Source organism: Fringilla coelebs, assembly GCF_963513975.1.
Source record: "Fringilla coelebs genome assembly, chromosome: 12".
Classification (NCBI taxonomy): Eukaryota; Metazoa; Chordata; class Aves; order Passeriformes; family Fringillidae; genus Fringilla; species Fringilla coelebs.
Genome location: NC_140038.1, coordinates 15075101 through 15094622, shown reverse-complemented (window position 1 = coordinate 15094622; position 19522 = coordinate 15075101). Strand labels below are relative to the sequence as shown.

At 46.9% G+C, this 19522-nt stretch overlaps 1 protein-coding gene across 4 annotated transcripts in view; it reads right to left on the bottom strand.

The window, feature by feature from the left end:
* NTRK3 (neurotrophic receptor tyrosine kinase 3) overlaps positions 1-19522 on the bottom strand; it is a gene marked incomplete at both ends in the record, with an annotated part of 200202 nt that overhangs the window by 75816 nt on the left and 104864 nt on the right. For all 4 annotated transcript variants that reach the window (XM_084213965.1, XM_084213964.1, XM_084213966.1 and 1 more), the window contains one exon: positions 13121-13309. In XM_084213965.1, coding sequence (XP_084070091.1) covers positions 13121-13309 — 189 coding nt within the window. The remainder of the gene's footprint in view (positions 1-13120; positions 13310-19522) is intronic.

Here is a 19522-nt window from a genome sequence, read left to right as displayed (position 1 = left end):
AGAGGAGAAAGCTGAGCACTCACCCAGGGCCCACAGGGAGACACAGCTCACCCTCCCCTCCTGAGATAAGCTCCATCAAGAGATTGTCCAGCCTGTTGGATTAATGACTCCTTGAGGCTAATCAGCGGGGCCAGCACCTACAAATGAGAGCCCTTCTCTGCTGTAGCTTCCATCCTCTCGCTCCTTCAGCACCATCAGGAAAATAAATAAATAAAATGAGACTGTAGGTCCCATCCAAGCTGAACTACATGGGCCATTACAGCCAAGCAACAAGGTAAGTGCTGCAGGTATAGGCTCAGCTGTGGGCTCCTGCCTCCTCTTCTTTTCTTTTCATAGAAAATAAAATTGAGTTTGCATCGACTACTGAGAAAATGAGACAACATTATACAGGACACGACCCTCTGCAATCAAATTAGGACATTGCAACACCATAGCCAGCATGGAGTATGTAGCCCTGATAGGGTATAGGCTCAAGAAGAATGATTTTATGCAGTAAACATTTAAAGACAAAAGGAAAATTAATCATATCAGGACATCCATCATAACTAGAGTAAGAAATAAGTTTGGAGTAGCACAACAAGCAGCACTCCTGTCTTGGGGCTTTCTTCCCAAGTCTTTCTTGTGTTCCCCCTCAAATTGGACAGATACTTCTCAGGGCTGGTCACTAAAGACATGGTAGAAGTTGGGAAATATTTTTGCCACTTGCTGCACAACTTCCTCTCAGCTCCTTCCCCAGAGCTCTGACAGTTTTCAAGAAAGTAAAGCTGCTGTTCACAGAGTTTCCAGCTGTGGCCCAAGAACAGCACACTCAAGGGTGCTGATTTCAGGGGTGCTCAGATCTGTTTAGATACATGACCAGGTACAGCAGCAGGGCTGTTCCTCACTGTACCAGGACTGTGGGCATGTAGATCTGAAGCCTGGGCTCTGTGCAACCTGGGAGGTGAGTTCTGCCACCCAAGGCTGGTCAAAACTCCACTCAGCCAAACTTCCTTCATGCCTGTTTCACCCATCAGGCAGAGGAATATGCACCCAGTGTGTTCATCCTGCTAGATGTGGGAAGGAGGACACAAACCTCACTAAACTCTTGATTTACATAGCAGTCTGTAGCAGTGGTTTCCCAACTGCATAATGAGTACATTAACTTTGGCTAAGCCAATTCTCCAGAGATGAAGAGAAGGAAAAAAATAATCGAAACAAACTGTGATAGAGTTTTTGATTAAGCAGCTGATGATCAATAAAAGTTATCTGTGGGGCACAGAGTGTTAATGAGCTACCATTCCTGTATCAAAGAGACACCTGAGCCCATGGTCCGTGCTCCACACAACCCACAGAGGTCAGCAAGACCTGCTCCTCTTGGACTGACAAGGTGAGAACATGGGCTGTGGAGTCCACTTGTCTCACCTGCCCTTATTCCTGTTAAAAGGGTGATGGAAGAAGGATGAGAAAGAATCTTAAAGCAGGATGTGGCTAGAAAGAGAGGAATGAAAAAGGTTAACAGCCTGACTCAGACTTGAGGTGCTGTGTTTGGGGGGGGAAATAAATTGAAAAGGCACTCATAGCCTTGTCGGACAGCTCCATTTATTTAAAGAGGCCTTGGAGCTCTGGAGCTGTAACACCAACACCTCTACAGCAGGGAGCAAGAAGGACCAGCCAGCGGGGCTACCAGCTCCCTGCCACCAGTGATGTAAGGCACAAAGTGACTCACACCACATCCTGTCATTGCTATCCCCTTACCCTTTCCCTCACAACAATGTCATTGCAAAAAAGGTGTTAAATCACCATTGTTCTTAATATCCTAAATTCATCCCCAAAGATTCTAAAGCATTAAAGAGTGGACTTTATAGAGAATTTCTCATAATAACATAGCCACCTGTTTAATAGCACACAGCAGCAAGGCTGCACAAGGGTTTCAGAGAGCAAAAGGAGAGCTTCATATTAAAGCTACAGAGAAGAGACAGAGGCTCAGATCAGCAGACACATAAAATATCACCACCTCTGCCTGAATTTAGCTATTTCACTGTAACTAATCATTTTCCTCTTCTAGAAATGTCTGGAGAACTGTTAGTGACCACAGGGAGCTGCTAGGATCTTTGTATTACATTTCCTCCAAAAGTTCCCTCCTCTAACATCCCAGTCCAGCCTGCCTACAAAAGGGATTTCTTTTCCCAAAAACCCACTTAGCCTTCCTGTCCTTAGAGGGTCTAGGGAAAGCTGAGAAAAAATCAGCAGACAGGATACTTGTTCTGAAGTGTCCCACAGGGAACAGAGGGGATGAACAGCACATTAGGATTTCTCCCCCAATTTCTCAAATTCTCACGGAACCGGGGTTTGCAATCACCCTCTGCAGAGCCCATGTCAAGACAGATCATTAATACTACTCGACACCGAGGATCTCTTGTATTAAAAAAGCACTGCAATTACTTAGCTCAAATCTCTGTATTATTCATAAGATCTATATCTATCTATCTATGGATATGGTATTTACACTGCTATGGGGAAATGTAATAAATAAGGCAATAAGCGTTTCCTTCCTCCGGGTCAAGATGAAAGCCTGCATCTTAGACAGCAGTGCTTTCCTTGGGTAGCCAGGCTCATATCCCAGCCTCCCTGCCTAATTCCTGCAGCCAGGGACTAAAGCCAAGTTGAAAAATGACTGCTCTTCCTCCGAGCCCAGCACTCAGGTTCCAACACACTCCAATGAAACCGAAGGAGGCAATGCCTAGGTGGAACGAGACCTGCAGGGAGAGGTCTCTTCAGAAGTAGTCAAGAGAGCAAAGCAGAACATATTAAGACTGTAGCATGGCCCCCATGAAGGTGGAAAGGGAGAATTTGATCTAAGCTATCTGGAAAAGAGCAGGAAAAGTTCAGAACTGCCATTTTCTGGGACAGTAATATGCAGCTGACAGCTCCAGGGATGTGTTTATCCATCTAAACCCCTGACTCCAAAAGACTGGCTGTGAAAGGACTTCAGGTGGGGACTCATAAACATGCAACATGTTCCAGTGGGCTGAACATGGTGCCAGGCTGCTAGCTGTCAGCAACCTGGCGTGACCTTGAGCAAATTGATGTCTTTCCAGCTGCCTCTCCTCATCCATAAAATGGAGATGAAGATGCTCGGCAGCCCCTTGATGGGCTGGAAGGAGAAATGCCTCTTTCCAGGAAACAGTGGAGATACAACATGCCAGGTTAGTTCTCCTCATTAAGAGGATAAAATCTACCCCATGCCTCAGATATTCAGCTGCCTGCTGTGCTCTCAGTAATGTTCCCCTGAAATTTGGGCTCTGCTGGGATCTGGCACAAGAGCAGAGCAGTCCCACCCCAACTCTGGGGTTTGCCCAGAATTTATTTTTAACACAGCCTCAGTGTGAACATGTGTGTTGAGTTTTGAATGAACTCATGCTGATCCCTGACTCTGAGCTTGTCTCACCCTGACTGTGCCAACAGCCAGGACTGTCAAGGGAACAGAGGGCAAAATCTCCCCCATCCTCACCAGGAGCCTGACACGAGGCAGACCCAATTCCTCCCACCTCATTCCACATGGAGGAAGGAATCTTTGAGCAGCCACCTCATGTGGAGCCATTCCTGCTGTCCAGGGGAACTAACTTGTTCTAGAGCAAAAGACATGTTCAACAGGGCCCTAAGCTGGGCTTAAAATGACCTTTAAAAACCATGCAGCCCCAGCTAAGCCCTTTATTTCCCTGGTTCTGGAATGTGAGCAATGGGATGGAGCTGAAGCTGTGGCCCATCTGAGAGAAGACTTGGAGGACTTTTTGATTTGCCAAGCCCCCAGGTATAGCTTGAAACACAAGGCCCTTGCTCTTGCATACACCTGCTGGCCACCACCTCCCTTACTCAGTGTTCCTCATCAATTACAGCACAGAGACATAAAATGACTGATACTTTTAATACAAAGAGCCTGTCATTTATTTATTAGCTGGCGACAGGCCCTGCAGTCCTGGATGGATGCATTATAAATCAGCTGCATTTCTAACCATTAAAAATTCATCCAATTCATAATGTAGGATGCCTATAATTTCCTTATTAGTGTTGAGTGTGAAGAATTTTTCTTTCTCCTCCCTTGGCTCTTTGCTTTCCCAAGATCTTGCTCATCTGAGGATTAGCTTGGCTTAATCCTGCAAGAGGGAGGTGGAGGGGTGAGAAGGGCTGGGAGAAGGGAGACAAGGACTAAAGAAATTTTGTTCCAGTGTTTTCTTCTAATTGCAATTTGCCATATATATTTAGGAGACTTAGCTGTCTGCTGTCACACTTAAGGGAGTGAAACTGCTTGTCCTGAATTTAAGAGATGTTTGTATTGTAGGAGAAAAAAAATTCCCTTTTATCTCACAAAGGGAAAAAAGGAGTATGGTGGTTGGGCAGAGAAGGATGATGTAAAACCTGTTAAAAGTACAAGGAAGATAAGAGCAGCTGTCCATACATTATAAACCAGTGCATTTAAAATAGATCAAACATATATATGATATTTATATATAAAAATAGGTAGGTATAGTAACCTTCAGACTCAGTGCTCTCGTTCAGTGGGGAAAAATAGGTTAGTAGGCCTGGGAGAAAGGTGTGACATTTTTACAGACCCACAGTGGTGACAAAAAACTTCAGGTGCTGCTGCAGCATCAGCAGAGGAACTTGGAACGAGCATCAGCAAAAGCTGAGTCTGCATGAAACTGTAAATCATCACTTAATTTGAGTACTGCATCCCATGTTGACCAGGCTTGGCTGCAGACAGCAGGACAGCCCGGTCCTGGGTGTGGTACACACAGAAATGTTCATGCTTTCACTGAGTCTCAGTTTGTTCCCATCTCCTAAAGAGATGTATTCAGGGAGGGGCAGGCAGAGAGGGCTTGAACAGATTCAAGCCAGGCTCAGCACTAGGTAACTTGCAGTGTATTTAGGAATGAGTGTGCAGGAATCTAAAAATGGATTATGCAATAAAACCCTGCCTTAATGGGAGACAAGCCCAGGCACTGAGAGCAATCCTCACATGCTGAGCAATCCTCACCTCGAGATGCTTGCATACAAACCCTTCATCAGCTGCACATGGAAATGGGTTCACTGGGTTCTCCAGTGGCTATGTTCACTTCAGCAAATCACATCTTGTTCAACAAGGCCAATGCTATGCTCTCAGCCAAGGTGAGAAACAGCTGCTTCAGGTCAGGGCTTTGGGAGCACCCAGCAGAAGTGGTGCTTCCATCAGCAGCTTCCTTCATCCCACTGACCCCCCTGTCTGCACACACCAAGAGCAAGACAGACTGCAGGATGTTGAGGTGGACTGGAAGTGTCCAGCAATCAATAATGACAATTTCTGCATTTTTGTAATGTGAAGCAATCGTGCTCTGCTGCACCTGCCCTATGCTGCTGGGAGCCCTCTCTGTCTGCCCACCCCATCTCCTCAGAGCCAGCCACCACACAAGGCAGGGAAACAAAAGCTTCCTTCCACACAAGAAACTCTTTAGGCAGAATAATTTTTTTACATGGGTCTTTCCCCAGGTTTCAGGACTGAATGGGATGTTTTGGGCTGTTTAGCCCAGAAGCAGCACTAAGCACAGGTTTGAGGTTCTTTAACCTCTACTGATGTGCAGGTTCTCTGCTACATTTTGGGTTGTACTTCTTGTCCCACAGGGCAGCACCACTAATAATGTTCCTGCTGTGTGTGTGGTCATGCAAAACTGCTCCAACCCCTAAACAATAGCAGCCATTTTTAATTAGGAATCAGAATTTAACCAGACAACAATCAAACAATTAGAGCCTGCAATCTCCAATCCAGAGAGACACCTCTGTCTGATCACAGTGAGGCCCCACACACTTCAGAGAGATTTTAAACCTGACAAAGAGCCTGGGGAGACTAAAAAATCACAACACAATGTCCTTGCAAACTCTGGGAACTCCTGGTTTTTTCAAGGGTACCTCATGGCCAGGTACCACAGGCACATCCTCTATCCCAGGAATGCAGAAGTGCCCCAGCTGCCAGACACTTTCCCAACAGCCAATCATCATCAGCCACAAAAAACTCATTCAAAAATAAGACAAACGTTTAAATGAGGGCCACAAGAAATCAATACCACCATTCAGCCCATGCACACACACTAGCTATTTTTACAGTGACCCACAGCACAATCATTCACACAATCCATGAGCCATTAGGAGGACACTCTTGTCACCTGGGCTGCCTGAGTCTGTAATAGCCTCAGGTGAAGCACTGTGTTGCTACCTCTTGTCTTGCAGAGATGAAACCACACCCATGAAGGGAGCTGGCTGGTGAACAGAGCCGTGCTCCCTCGGGTACAGACACCTCCTTCAGGTTTAAGCACACCACAAGCACAAATGGATAGGGAGAAGCACCAAGACCCAGACACACAGCTGGGAACAGAGGGAGTGTAAACCCATTTTTATCCCTATTGGGTCCCACTCCTCTCACCCTGTCATGATGAGTCTGGACTTGTGCCAAACCATGGGTGAGTGGACAGGGACACTGTGGGGTGTGTGTGGAGGCCAGGGACTGCTGCAAGAGGAGTGGGAGCTCATCTCCCTGTATGGGAGGAGCAAGGGGCTGGATAGAAGGTGGAATGTCAGGGTGTACATACACATCCTCCATGAGATGCTGCATTCTTGGGCACTCTGGTCCAACCCAATTGAGGCAGGGATGAGGCAGCCAGGCAAAAAGAGCAGCTTGCTGCACTAGAGCCACTCCAAATCCAGTAGGAAAACAGGTCAGGACCTCCTCTCATCTGGCTTGTTAAGTTCTTGACAGTTCACACATCACGAGCTCCCTTCCTGAAACTGCCCCAGGTGAGCCAACCCTGCCTCCTGGCCCCACAGATATCAGGATTAAACAGTCCACTGGGGATGCTTTGAGGCAGAGGAGAGAGTAGAGTTTTGTTCAAGACAATACTTCCCTGTCAACCCCTTGAAGTCTGTATCCAGCAGTCTCTCCACAGGCTGGTCACCATCAGCAGCACAAAGCCACATTTTTCTTGATTTAAGGGTTTCTCTCCCTCATGGATCTTCACAACCAGGAACCAATGTATCATCAGTCAGCTCTGCTGCCAGTGTCAGTACTTCATTCTGGGGCTGGAGCCTGCTGGTCCCCCTTTGATCCTGGGTGCTGTTACAAATATCTCCAGTAAACACACATTAAAGCAACAGAGAATGGACCTAAAATCCAAACAGCAGCAGGAGGTGATCATCTTTCCCTCAAACCAAGCCAGGTGCCCATCCCATCTGCAGCAAGCAGGGCTGCACTGCTGGCTCCAGCAACTTCTCCTAAAGCAGGCAGGGACCAGGCAGAGCCATGCTGCTTTTCTTCCTGCATGGTACAACCACACAGACAACATCTCCAGAGCTGGCTGAGGGGTAGGGTAAAGGCAATGCATCCTGCCAGCCTTTCCAAGACATCCCAAAAAAACCTCATTTCTGTATCACCATCACAGCAGGAAGGCCTGAAGTGTGAGACTGCAACTCAAAGTGCAGGTGGCAATAGGCGGGATGGGCACTCCACTTCTGCAAAAGTAGGTTGGACTTCTGGAAAATGTGGATATTTCTTCCACTTGCTCTTTCAGGGATAGAAGAAATGGTGAAGAGCAGAAAATAGCCCCAGGCAGGAAAGCTGAGAGCTGGGAAGGTTGGCTCAAGTCCCACTGTCCATGGTATGTCTCCTGTTGGTGAGATGTTGCAGCATGGACCAGAAGGTGATTCTGGGCACAAGGGAAGCTCAGTTCTCCTCTGCTGGGGGACAGAAGCAGTAATTTGGTTGTTCACACATTTCTTCAGATACCTAAAGCACCTGCTCTGGGAACAGCCAACCAGGGCCCAGCAGGCTTCTTCAACATCCAAACCTTTTGCAGGATGTTCACATCAACACTTGGAGCGCAGAGCAGTTTCCATGAGAGCCAGCAGCAAACCAGAAAGGAGGGAAAATCGGAGGCAGAAGGTCACTGCAGAGACCCCCAGTGCCTTCACCTGCTGGCAGCTGAGCTCTGAGGTCAGGGCTCTTCCACAGCCCCCAGCCACAAGCTCAGGTTTTGCTATGAACAGTGAGGAGACAGCACAGAGCAGCAAAACACACACAAATGAGTAAACAGCCACTCACAGGTCCTCGTTAAAACCCTTAAAATACCTCACATGAGCTGAGTGAGGAGGACAAGACTGTAAGACCGTGAGAGCTCCAGCTCAGAAGAGTCTTCACCCACAAGTGCCTACTTCAGAAGGGTAATGGGAGTGGGTCCTTCTGGAGAAGAGCCTGGGGACTTGATTTTAGAGGAGACAAGAGGAAAAGAATAGTTTGGAGAAACAGCAGAGCTCTGTGTGAGGGACTGAAATCTGTGGAGCCTGGCCCCAGGCTGGGCATGGGGAAGCAGAGTGCTGCTGTCACTTCACCCTGTGCTCCACATTTATATTACATAGAAAGAATATTTGACAAATTATCTTATGCCTGGGAAAAAAAAAAAAGGAAAAGTTTCTTTTCCACTACCAACTGTTTCAGTTTTCTTTTTTAGGCAAATAAAACTACAAGCACTTATGACTTCAGTTTTATGTTGTTGCTGTTTTTGGCAAAACTGGGACCATGAACTGACCGAAAATAGAAATGCTGCATACTTTTTATCTTCCCATGCCCAGGATGAGCAAAACACACTAGGCAAACAAAAAAAAAATTAACAGTTCTAAGGGTAAATATCCTTTTCATTTTAGTTTTCGAGATCTATTGAAAGCAGAGTTAAGAAAATCTACTTGTTTAAGAAATATGATTTTTGAAATGACCACGATGTTCCTTTTAAGCTGCACTGAAATAAAAGATAAAGACAGGGTACTGAGTGAAAGAGTGCTGATGGCGCTTTTATTGTGTGATTTGCCTTGTTTTTTTCTGAAGTACTTCTTTTTAGCCGATTACCACGTATTTACAGTTAGTGTAATTATATCTAATTACTTAATTAGCATGAATACGTGTAATTACTAACTTTGAATATGTAATTATGTCAGGGCAGCCTGTAATAAATGAGGTTGAAAAAAACCCTCATTAGGACTCCACGAAAGGACGGCTGCTCCACCCGTGTGGAGAATGCATCCCAGTCCCTCGACTGCGCCAGTCCTGGAAAACACAGCCAGCTCCAGTCCTGGCTGGCAAAAACCTCCCCCAAAATCAAAGAATTTGCCCCAAAAGTTCAGCTTCACATTACTTGTTGCAGCTGAGCATCCACTGCTGGGATGCAGGTGGGGTTCTGCCCCCCAGATCAATTTTCTCCATCGGGGTTTGGATTTTTATCTCCAGTTTGTGTCATTCTCCAGAAGACCTGTTTTGTTAGATGAGAAATACAACTGAACAACTCCAAAACTGTGCTGTGGCATTTGAGTAAAGCTCAAGAGATCACATCCAAGAACTAATCTGCATCTGATGCATTGTGCTTAGAATTAATTACTACTTAATTACTATTATTAAAGTAAAACGACCTTCCAAAATGTTTCTTCTGAAACATTACCAGTATTTCACCACAGAAATCTCCAGCTACTCATAATTACAAAACTTGAATTTTGGGAATTCAAATCCTGAACTTCAAGAGAAGGAGATAACGTAAGAAGCTGCTGTTACTGTTAGGCCTGCCCAGAAGGACAAACAGTCAAATTCTGGCCACAAATGGGGGTAGACTGGATCATGTTTTGCATTACCAAAATCTCTGACCAGTGGCTGATGTAATGTAGTCCTAAACTCTCATCCCCATCACTCTCTCTGCCCTCTGTGCTTGTCACAATTCCCATTCTTCTCCTCTGATGCGTTTATTTCCAAATATAGAGGTGCAAATTCATCACAACCTGTTGCTCTTTGCCAAGCAGATATGAACCATGTGCACAAGATCAGGAGAAAAAGGCCTTTTTAGCCTATTCTTCTAAAATCCACTTGTGGTTGGACTGTCCACGTTGCCAAACTCTTTTCTAACCCTTCAGGTAGGGCTGAGGACAACTGAAGCAGGGACAGGATGCAAACCCAGCACAGCCCAGAGCTACAGCACAGAGATGGGGGAGCATCTTCTCAAGAACCAAAATGTTTCAACATGAGAAAACACAGTGGAGCTGGCGTCTTCCATGGCTCTTTGAGAACCCCTCACCCAGAAAGGGAAAGAGAATTCTGAGTCAAGCTTGTTCCCCCTCTGCACTAAGGCAGTAACAGAAAGAGGGTAAGACAGCTGCAAAAATCCCAGAAAGCCAGAAGTGAGGGCTGGTTCCTGTGCCCCTCATCCCATCGACAGGAGGACAGCACATTCCCAGTGAAGAACAGGTCTCTGTCTCCTTGAGGACACACTAAGAAGAAGATCCCATGGGACAGCCCTGCCCAGAGGGAGCGAGAGGCCTCCAGCTCCACAGGCAGGGAGCTGCTCTCCATATTTCAGCTGCAATTCCATTATGCAGAGCTAAGTGGCTGGGAATAAACATCCCTCATCCCTGCGTGATAAGTGATGCTTGCTGGTATGGAGGGTGACAGAAATCTATATCACATCAATGTACTATTAATACTGCATTAAGCATATAGAGTGTGCTCCCCTCGCTGCAGCACGGCAGTGGGTATCGGCATGTCCTCCACCCAGGCAGCATCCAAGAGCCCAGGGATGCTTGCAGGAGGAAGGAAGGAGAAAAGCTGCATGCTGGAGAGGGAAAATGCTTGCTGAAGATGTTGCTCTAGCAACAGCTCGGTGCAAAGGAGAGATGCTGGGTGTCACGGAACACCTTTGCTCACAGCTGGGCAGCAGCTCTGGGGGAGGCGGTGGAGTGAGGAGTTGGCATCTGTACAGGCTCAGCTGGGCACAGAGGCACTCCCCAGCCCAGAGGAGCTCTCTTTAGAAGTGACAGCAAAGGGAGAAGTGTTTGTGTCCAAGCTCTGCACAGGGGGAGGGAAAAACCCTCCAGCATGACAACCACGGGGAGAACAGGAGCAACAAATATTCTGCAGCCCAGGCTTATGTTGAGTAGAGCACATCAGATCAAACAAACCCCTCACAGCAAAAGCTCCCCAAAGCATGGTTAATTTAATAGGTGAATTATGAAACTTTCCAGCCTCAAGCAAAGCCACCAGTGAAGTCAGAAGTTTTGACCAAGTTACAGCCTGGGGACTGAAATACAAAACACACACCAAATTCAACTCTGCCTGAGGAGTCAAGGATTGGGTTTTGCCCCATGAATGACAAAGAAATCTAAAAAAAATTAGGATTTTCAACATGAAAGCACCCAGCTGTAGTTTGCCTCTTCTTATCCCCCAAAGGGAGTACCAGTGCTGTGGGGTTTGATTTCAGCCCCACTGCCTTGCAGTCCTGGAAAAGCTGGAGCATTCCCTCCTGTGGGGAGGAGGGCCTCCAGATGCCACCCCAAGCATCTCTGAGAACCCTTCAGATCCTTCTCAAACAGCCCCACAAAGCTCTGTGCTGCGAGTGACTTCCCCTGCAGCCCGCCCAGCTCTGACAAGTCCCACAGGGCAAAGGCTCAGAGCAAAACTTAATCCTGTGAGGTTTAAGCTCTGCTACAGCCTCAAGAGCACCCACGTCTTGCAATGGTCGGCGTGCAGATTAAAGAGATTTGAGACAGCACAGCAGGGAAAGGAAGAAAAAGTAAAGCAGGGGAGCCCTCCCTCCCAAGCCATCAGAGTTTGTAAATCATTTTGAGATGAGGTGCTATAAGAAATGTAAAATATATAATTAACAGCACAGAAAAACCACGCTACATTCAGCTTCTCCACTCCTGCCTAATCACCGCCCTCCTCCTCCCCTCTCTACAAACAGACCAAATTTAGCACATTGAAATGAAAATCAAGGGGAAAGCCAGGCACGTTCTTTGGGTACATCCCATCACTCTGGCAAGTGAAGGACGGTGCTAAGGGCTTGGGCACAAGCCAGCAGGACCCATGAGGGTGCACAGTGGGGGCTGCCCAAGGGATGCCTCCATGGGAGCAGCAGCTGCAGCTGCCCTTCCCCTGATGGAGGCCAGGAGCAGTGTGCTCCTGCTGAGCACTCAGTGCCACACGGCTTCCTGCAGGTTGGGAGAGGGACCTTCTCCCTGTTTGCAGGGGCTGAGCTCTGTCTCCTGCCCCTGTGAGTCAGCAGCAGCCAAGGGAAGAGCAGAGGTGACACCAGCACAGCACTCCCTGCCTCTGGCTGGGCCACAGAGACAGCCCAAGCTGAGGGCCTTTCACCTTTAGTTTTGTAGGATTTTTGCTTTCCCAGTTCTACCTGGAACCAAGACACACCAAAAGGATGCGAAATAGCGAGAGAGGGATGTTACCCAAACCTCCTGCATCGCTCAGCTTGCATCTCAGAGCTGGTAAGAGGCCTGGGAGAGCTCAGCTACCGCCTGTGAGCCGCATGCTGGGGAAGGCTGCATCCCACCACTCGCGTGGGAAGTGGTGCAGGACTCCCAGAAAAGCATCCTTTTACACAGCACTTTTCTTTTATGCTCAGAATTTAGAAACGCAACGTGGAGAGGGACACTTGATCACCTCCTGCTAGTCTAATGAGCCCAGTTCACGAACCAAATTCAAACAGGAAAGATGCAGAAGCTTTACAGAAGCCCACAAAAACAAGACATCCAGCATCTAAAATTCCTGGAGACAAAGATAGCTCCAGGCATCTGCCAACACCTATGCCCATGTATCCTGAGCTTCCCCCTGGCTCTTTGGGGAGCCAAAGAGGCAGCCCCATGACTGGGAAACCGCTGGAGGAGGAAGGGGAGGCAGGTCCTTTCCCCAGGCAAGCAGGGGTCACATCCATCCCCACGCTCCCAGGGGGCTCTTGCTCACACCTGGGACCTCATGCTCAGAGCTGATGAGGAAGAGCCCGGCTTGGAATGGCACTTTCAGGCAGGGGGGGAAGGTGACGGGTGGGTGGCAGAGGGAGGGTGAAGGGAGGTGAAGGTGAGAGTGGAAAGTCTTTTCTGGAAGCATCTACATGTATGTTGTGATTTCTGAGACCTGAGATTCACTTTGGTTTCTGGACCATACCAAGACCCACTCTCCTCAAAAACCTCCTTCTCTTCTTCCTCATCCTCTTAACCTCTCCCTCCCCGCCCTCCTTCCCCCAGCCCCCCAGCCCACCCCTCAGCCCTGGAGGGGGCTGTGGCCGGCTCGGGCACTCACACGTGTCTGGCTTGTGGCAGTTGTGACCTTGTCGGAAGTACTGGGGGTTCTCGATGACGGGGATGCGCGTCATGCCGATCACCACCGTGTCCGGGCCGGCGTCCAGGGACGAGGGCGTCGTGATGCCGTGGTTGATGTGGTGGAGAGGACTGGCTGAGTCCTCCTCCCCGCTGATCACCGCCACGGGACCTGCAAACAGCACACACATCCCTCAGGGACAGCAGGGGACAGGCAGGCCTGTTGATCACTTGATGGATCACCACCAGCCCGTCCTAGCATTCCTGACAGTTGTCCCATCCCCGGGTTTAGTTTCTCTGGGCAGCTCACAGGGTAGGAAAGACATGTCAAGTTTTCCTTCCTGGCTAAAAATCCCAAAGGGTTGAGCAGCCACAGGTGACACCGCATCAGAGGTGACTCATGCAAAAAGTCCTCTCCTAGGGTTGTCATGAGAGAGCAGTTGCTGTGGTGCCTGTATACTCTGGCATCACAAGCTTGGCAGAAATCATAACCAGGCTTAGACTGAAGAAACACCACCCTCAAAGAGTTAGTTCACCTCAAATCCATATTTGAGATATGTCTGTTGCCCATCTCTTTGTCCTCCTGCAGCTTCACCTGAGCAAACTCACCGAGCCCTTCCATCAGGCTGATGCCTACAGGGAACCACAATGGACTGGGACAGATCCTGCCCAGCTCAGGCTCATTCCCACCACCACAAATGGCAGCATCTTCCCCTTACCCTCTTGACCCCCAAAATTCGCAGCACCATCAGACAGGCAAGAAAACAAAGCAAAGTAGTCAGACACGCAAGACAGGAGCAATGGAAGGCTTCTATCCCTTATGTTTCATTTTCGACCCTCCACTACTTGTTGCAGCCATTCTTGCTGCATTGGTGTTGGACAAGGTGGGCACCACAGTGATATCTTGCATGAGACCTTTTTAATATTTTAACATGGCAAGAAAATCCACACTCAACAAGTGATACTCCTTTCCTCCTGTCTGGATGTTACCAGGGACTTCCAGAAGCTTGAGTAAAAAGGAGCAGAGATGCTGCAGTTAGGCTTTCAACTTATTCAGAGCAGCCAGCCTTTTACCTACATTGCATAAAAAATGCTCATCTCCCATCAGTAATGTGCTTCTAATTGCACAATTACTTTATTATGTAGCACTGGCAACAAAGAAGGGACTCTTCAAGCCATTTTACTTTCCAGAGCTACTGGGAGGACGAGGCGAACCCCGGCTCCATGCAGCCATTCTGCCTGCATTAATCTAGTCTAAAGGCTGCTCATTTTTGGAGCTTCAAGTATTGTTTGTTCTTCCAAGTGGGGTATAATAAAGTTATTGTGTAATTAGCAGAGTCTTGGCAGCTGTGACAGGTGTTTTAGTCATGAGGAAGAAAGCTCTCGCCCTTTACTGTGAATTCCTTCTGGCAGGTTCTGGCTTTTTTAACATTTTTAACTCCCCGGGCCCGCGTGACTTTCCAGCTCTTGAGGTGTAAAAGGCAAAATTCAGCTCTTGATGCAAGATGCCTCTGTCAGGACTACACACAGTGTATTTCTCCAAACACAAAAGCAAATGGGCAATTTTGGTTTGAATGACTTCTGTTCCTTCGCAATGTCAGTTCATTGCAGACCAACCAGGAGGACTCGGTTTTGCAGGATGTGCACATTCCTTCAGCCACACCCTGCACTGCTGGCTGGCCCAGCTGTGGTGGGAAGGGGAGAACCCTGCATTTCCAGTTGATAAAAATATCAACTGGTATAGGCTGGTGTAAATAATCTGAGAGAAGACCATAAAGATCTCCCTTGCAGGGGGAGAGGCTACTGAGGGCTTACTGCTTTCCTCAAGAAGCCTAGGCATTGCTCCTAAGAGTGGCACCTCATCAGGCAAGGGGATGTGAAAGGCCTCTCTGGTGAGTTATAGTCAGGTTGGATGAGACTTTGAGCAGACAGGTCTCATGGAATGTGTCCCTGTCCATGGCAGGAAGGTTGGAGTAGCTGATCTTAAGGGTCCTTCCAACCCAAACCACTCTGATTCTGTGTGAAGGAAGTTTTCCTTCCCCTCTATTCTGAGAGCAGAAACCACCCCTTTGTGCCAAGGAGCAAAGAGGATGTAACCAACCATGGTACCAACACCAGGCTGACACAGGCCCTGCTGAAGTCCTGCTTTTCAGGGACTCACAAAGCCCTGCCAGCATTTGACCCTTGCTATTCTTACTTGCTCAGCCCCTCCTCATTTTTAGGGAGCACAGACCCCGGCAGTGTCCCTCTAGCACAGGCAGGTTGAAAGGGAATGGCTACATCTAAAAGAGCAGGGGACAATCCAGGAGGTTGGGTACTTGTGAAAATAAGCACAGCAAGCATCTCTTAGCCAATGTTCTTGTGGCCATTACCCAGGCAATAAACAGACCCAGAGTTTGGCCTTCTTTACACTCCACAGGGTTGGTTTTTTTTCTGTGGTTTACTTCTTAGGAGGACTTTCTTCATGTGTTATCTTAGTTTCATGCCCCAAACATATCCAAGATCTTTGAGGCATGAGGTAACCACATCTCAGCTGATCCACAGCTGCATCCTCACTCCTCACAGTGTTCACAATAAACATTGTGTCCCATGAATGGACTCTGCCTCTGAATCATCCAGTTCAGGTCAATGTCACCAAGCTTATCAATTTAAAATATCTACCAACCCTCAAAAGCCTCAGATCTGAGCTCTGATTCTCCATCTCAACCCCTTCACATCTCTGCAAAAGTGGGAAACCCCAAGAACTGCAAAGGCAGAGACAACACAGGGAGAACACAACATGTAAAGTGTATTCTACCCTCTCAGGGTAATCCAGGGACAGTTTACTGCCTCCAACTGTACTTCCAGGTCTTGAAAAAAACTGAAATAAATCACATTCCCAAGAGTCCTAAGGAACACTTACAACAGATTCACTGCATTAGCCTTCCAGCTTTCCAAAACAGTTCTGGTGATTGTAGACACTGATTTGACATGCCCTAGAACATATAATTAATCCCAATATCCTCTAAAGGATATAATTTGATTAAAGGCAATTTTCAGTTGAGGACTTCTCCAAGTTTCTCCTATTAGGTTGTGGGGTTTTTGGGTGTGGTGGGGGAGTATAAATCTGGACAACATTAATTCCTACAGCCACAGTCATGCTGCCCTATCACATTATTTCTCTCATTCCCATCTCTTCTAGCTGGTCACTGCTGAGATCCAGTTCCCTCAAAGCTCACAGCCTCTGTGTTGTCACTCTGAGACTCAGACGAGTGCTGGACTCACTGTGCAAGCCTGAGACAAACTTTAAAAACATCGTGGATATCAAACAGCCACCAATCACTTTTATAGGTGTGACTATTGCCCTGACTCAAAACATACTCTGCCATTAGCAATTCCTGGAAATAAAGCAGCTACCTAAACTTCAAATTTTTAAATTTATCTTGGCAATAGCATATTTTTTTTTGCTTTTAAGTAGGCAAAGAGGTCTAGTTTTCTGATGTATAATGCTGATTAATAGCTTTGTTTGGAAGAATTCTCACTGGTTTCACCAGTACATTTTCCAGGTAAGGGTAAAGGAAAAAAAAAAATGAGCAGAAAAAAAAGAGAGTACAGATTTTAGAGATTTAACTTTACCTTCCATTTGACAGGGAAATGTGCAAAGAGAGATGAAAAAGAAGACAGTTTTGTATAGTAAAAACATATATTAATAGACAAAGAGTAGCTTGGAGTAATTCCTAACATACCATCCTGTGATTTTAAAACATTATATAAAATATTTCAGAGCTTTTCAGAACAGTGGCTGTTCTGTGAATAACTCAGCCTGCGTTATGGACAAGCCTACTACAGATATTCACTATAAAAAGGGTCTATTTGTTAAAACTTTAAGAAGTCTGAAACAACTGAGCTCTTTTCCATGCTGACCCCATGCAGTTTTCCTGACAAGGAGGCAATGCCAGCAGCTGTGATGGAGGCAATGCCAGCAGCTGTGATGGAGGCACTCCATCATTCCTTTTCCCTGTGAGGAAAGGCTGGGGAGATGTTAGGGCTGCCCAGGGTTGTCCCCACGGGAAGAAGGAGCCACTGCTCCAACCCCTTCACAACCCCAGTAGGAGAGTCAGCCACAACAACCTGGAAATCAGGACCAAATCCATCTGATGTTCACCAAAGAGCAGTGAGGCAGCTTGGAAATGTTACTTTTGGAAACACCATAAGCAGCAATTTTGTTCTGCCTTCCCTCCCACATCTCCTCTACAGCCAGCTCGTCTTTCCTGAGAAAAACACCTGACACAAACGTCACCATTCCCAGCCTCATCTCCACCCTCTGTTCTCCCCCAGCCAGGCTACACTCCCTCCCTCCCTCCCTCCCTCCCTCCATCCATCCATCCATCCATCCATCCATCCATCCATCCATCCATCCATCCATCCATCCATCCATCCATCCCAGAAATTTCCCACTCATCTCATCTCTTTGCACCCACCCTGATATTATGATCTCTGCAAACACTCCTCCAGATTCCCCCAAAATCTCTGCTTTTCAGAAAACCTCTAATTTTCTGTTCAGCACTGTTCCCCCTGGCTAAACTGGAGTTTGGCTTGGTGTTTACCTTCACCTCCCTGTTTATCTGGAAGCTCTGTGAACAGGATACAGCTTTCAGTATATTTCTGTGAATTGCCTGGTTCATTCACAGTGTTATACAGACAGCTTGTTACTCATGAAAAATAAAGCAAATAATAATAGTAATAAATAGCTTAGGGACCCCTGTTTGCAAGATCATATCATAGTGGGAAATTATTTATCAAGGCTAAGAGCTATACTTTATGATAAAACAGGCTCAGGAATATAGGGTACTGTATAAATAACCATAGATTAGAGAAGATAATGGTCACTTCTCACATATTTGTAACAGAATTAATGCCCCAAGGCAAACAGATGAAGAAACAACAAAAACTCCAGTTTGGCATTACAGTAACCTCTGCAAAGCAACAAAAGCAACTGAAGGTGAAGAAAACATGACCTCTAAGGGAAAACTGAAAGAATTATGCTTTGTGTTCAGAGGAGAAGACTGAAGGGACACGTGATAACAGCCTTCAAATATGTAAAAGGTTGCAGCAAAGAGAAATATAATAGCTGTTCTCCACGTCCACTGGGGATAAAACAAGAAATAATAGGTTTAAATTGCACTGAGGGAGATTAGAGTGTGAATGCTCTCCCTGATGCCTCACGGTACGGCTGGTTGAGCACTGGAACAGATAACCCAGGGATTCTGTGGGGGTTCAGCCACTGCCAGGCTGGGGAGGGAAAGGTTAAAGAAACTTCTTTCAAGGACAGTTCAGCAGCTACAGGGAGTGATGGTGCTCAGAGCCCTCACAGGCTGCAGCACTTTTTACCTGGAGCCAAAGCCCTCAACGTATTCCCTTCCTGATTCTTCCAAAGAAACTCCAAGGAGGGGCCCCTGCAGTGCTCCAGAATAGTTTGGGCAGCATCAGAGGCACTGGGGGTGTAGCAGTGGTCTCCAGCATGGTTTCAGAAAGGACAACTCCCTGCACCTCCCAGGCCAAGGGCTCAGGACAGAAACCAAGTTTTCTGAGGCAGAGAAGAGTGATGTGAGAGCTCAGGGCCACAGGGCAAGCCCCTCTCCCCACCCACACCTCTGGGAGCTGTCGTGCAGAACACCACTTTTTGATCAAAAATGATCCCTGCAAGAGCTAATTGTGCCATCTCCACTTTCCTTTGTAATATAAAGAAGCCATATAATTAACCTACTTAATTAGGAGCTGTATACGACCCATAACTAGGAAAAAAAAAAACTCTCCTAATAAAGTGGGTCACCATGCATTGTATAGCAAGTGCTGAAGCAGACCTCATTAAATTCCAATATACAGTATATAAAATCCCTTCCTCCTCTGACTCCAAACCCCTGTTGGCACTTCCATATTTCCCCAATCATAATCTTAAATTCTGTTCTTCAAAAGGTCATATCACCAAGTGGCAAGTAGATAATTCCAAGGCTACATCTCTCAGCCCAACTTTAGAACTCAGAGCTACATGCACGCACATAAACAAGGGTAAAAATAACCTCAAACTTCAGCTTATCAGGAAAACAAACAAGTTTAAAAAGAAACTTAAAAAAAATTACCAACCTTTTGTTGGAGCTGAAATCAACCCACACCCCAGGGCTGATCTCTGCACTAGCAATGAGAGGAACTGAAACTCATAAAAGAATAAGCGAAAGCGCAATAAATACAATTAAAAATCCAGCCATGCTCAGAGCAAGATTGCATTTACTGTCTCATAAAGAGATCCTCATCCTTTCAGGCAAACAAAAGAAAATCAATTTCTTAATTTTTATTGACAGATGTGGGCGCGGAGCCAAGGCAGAGCTCGGTGCCTGTTTGGAGCCAG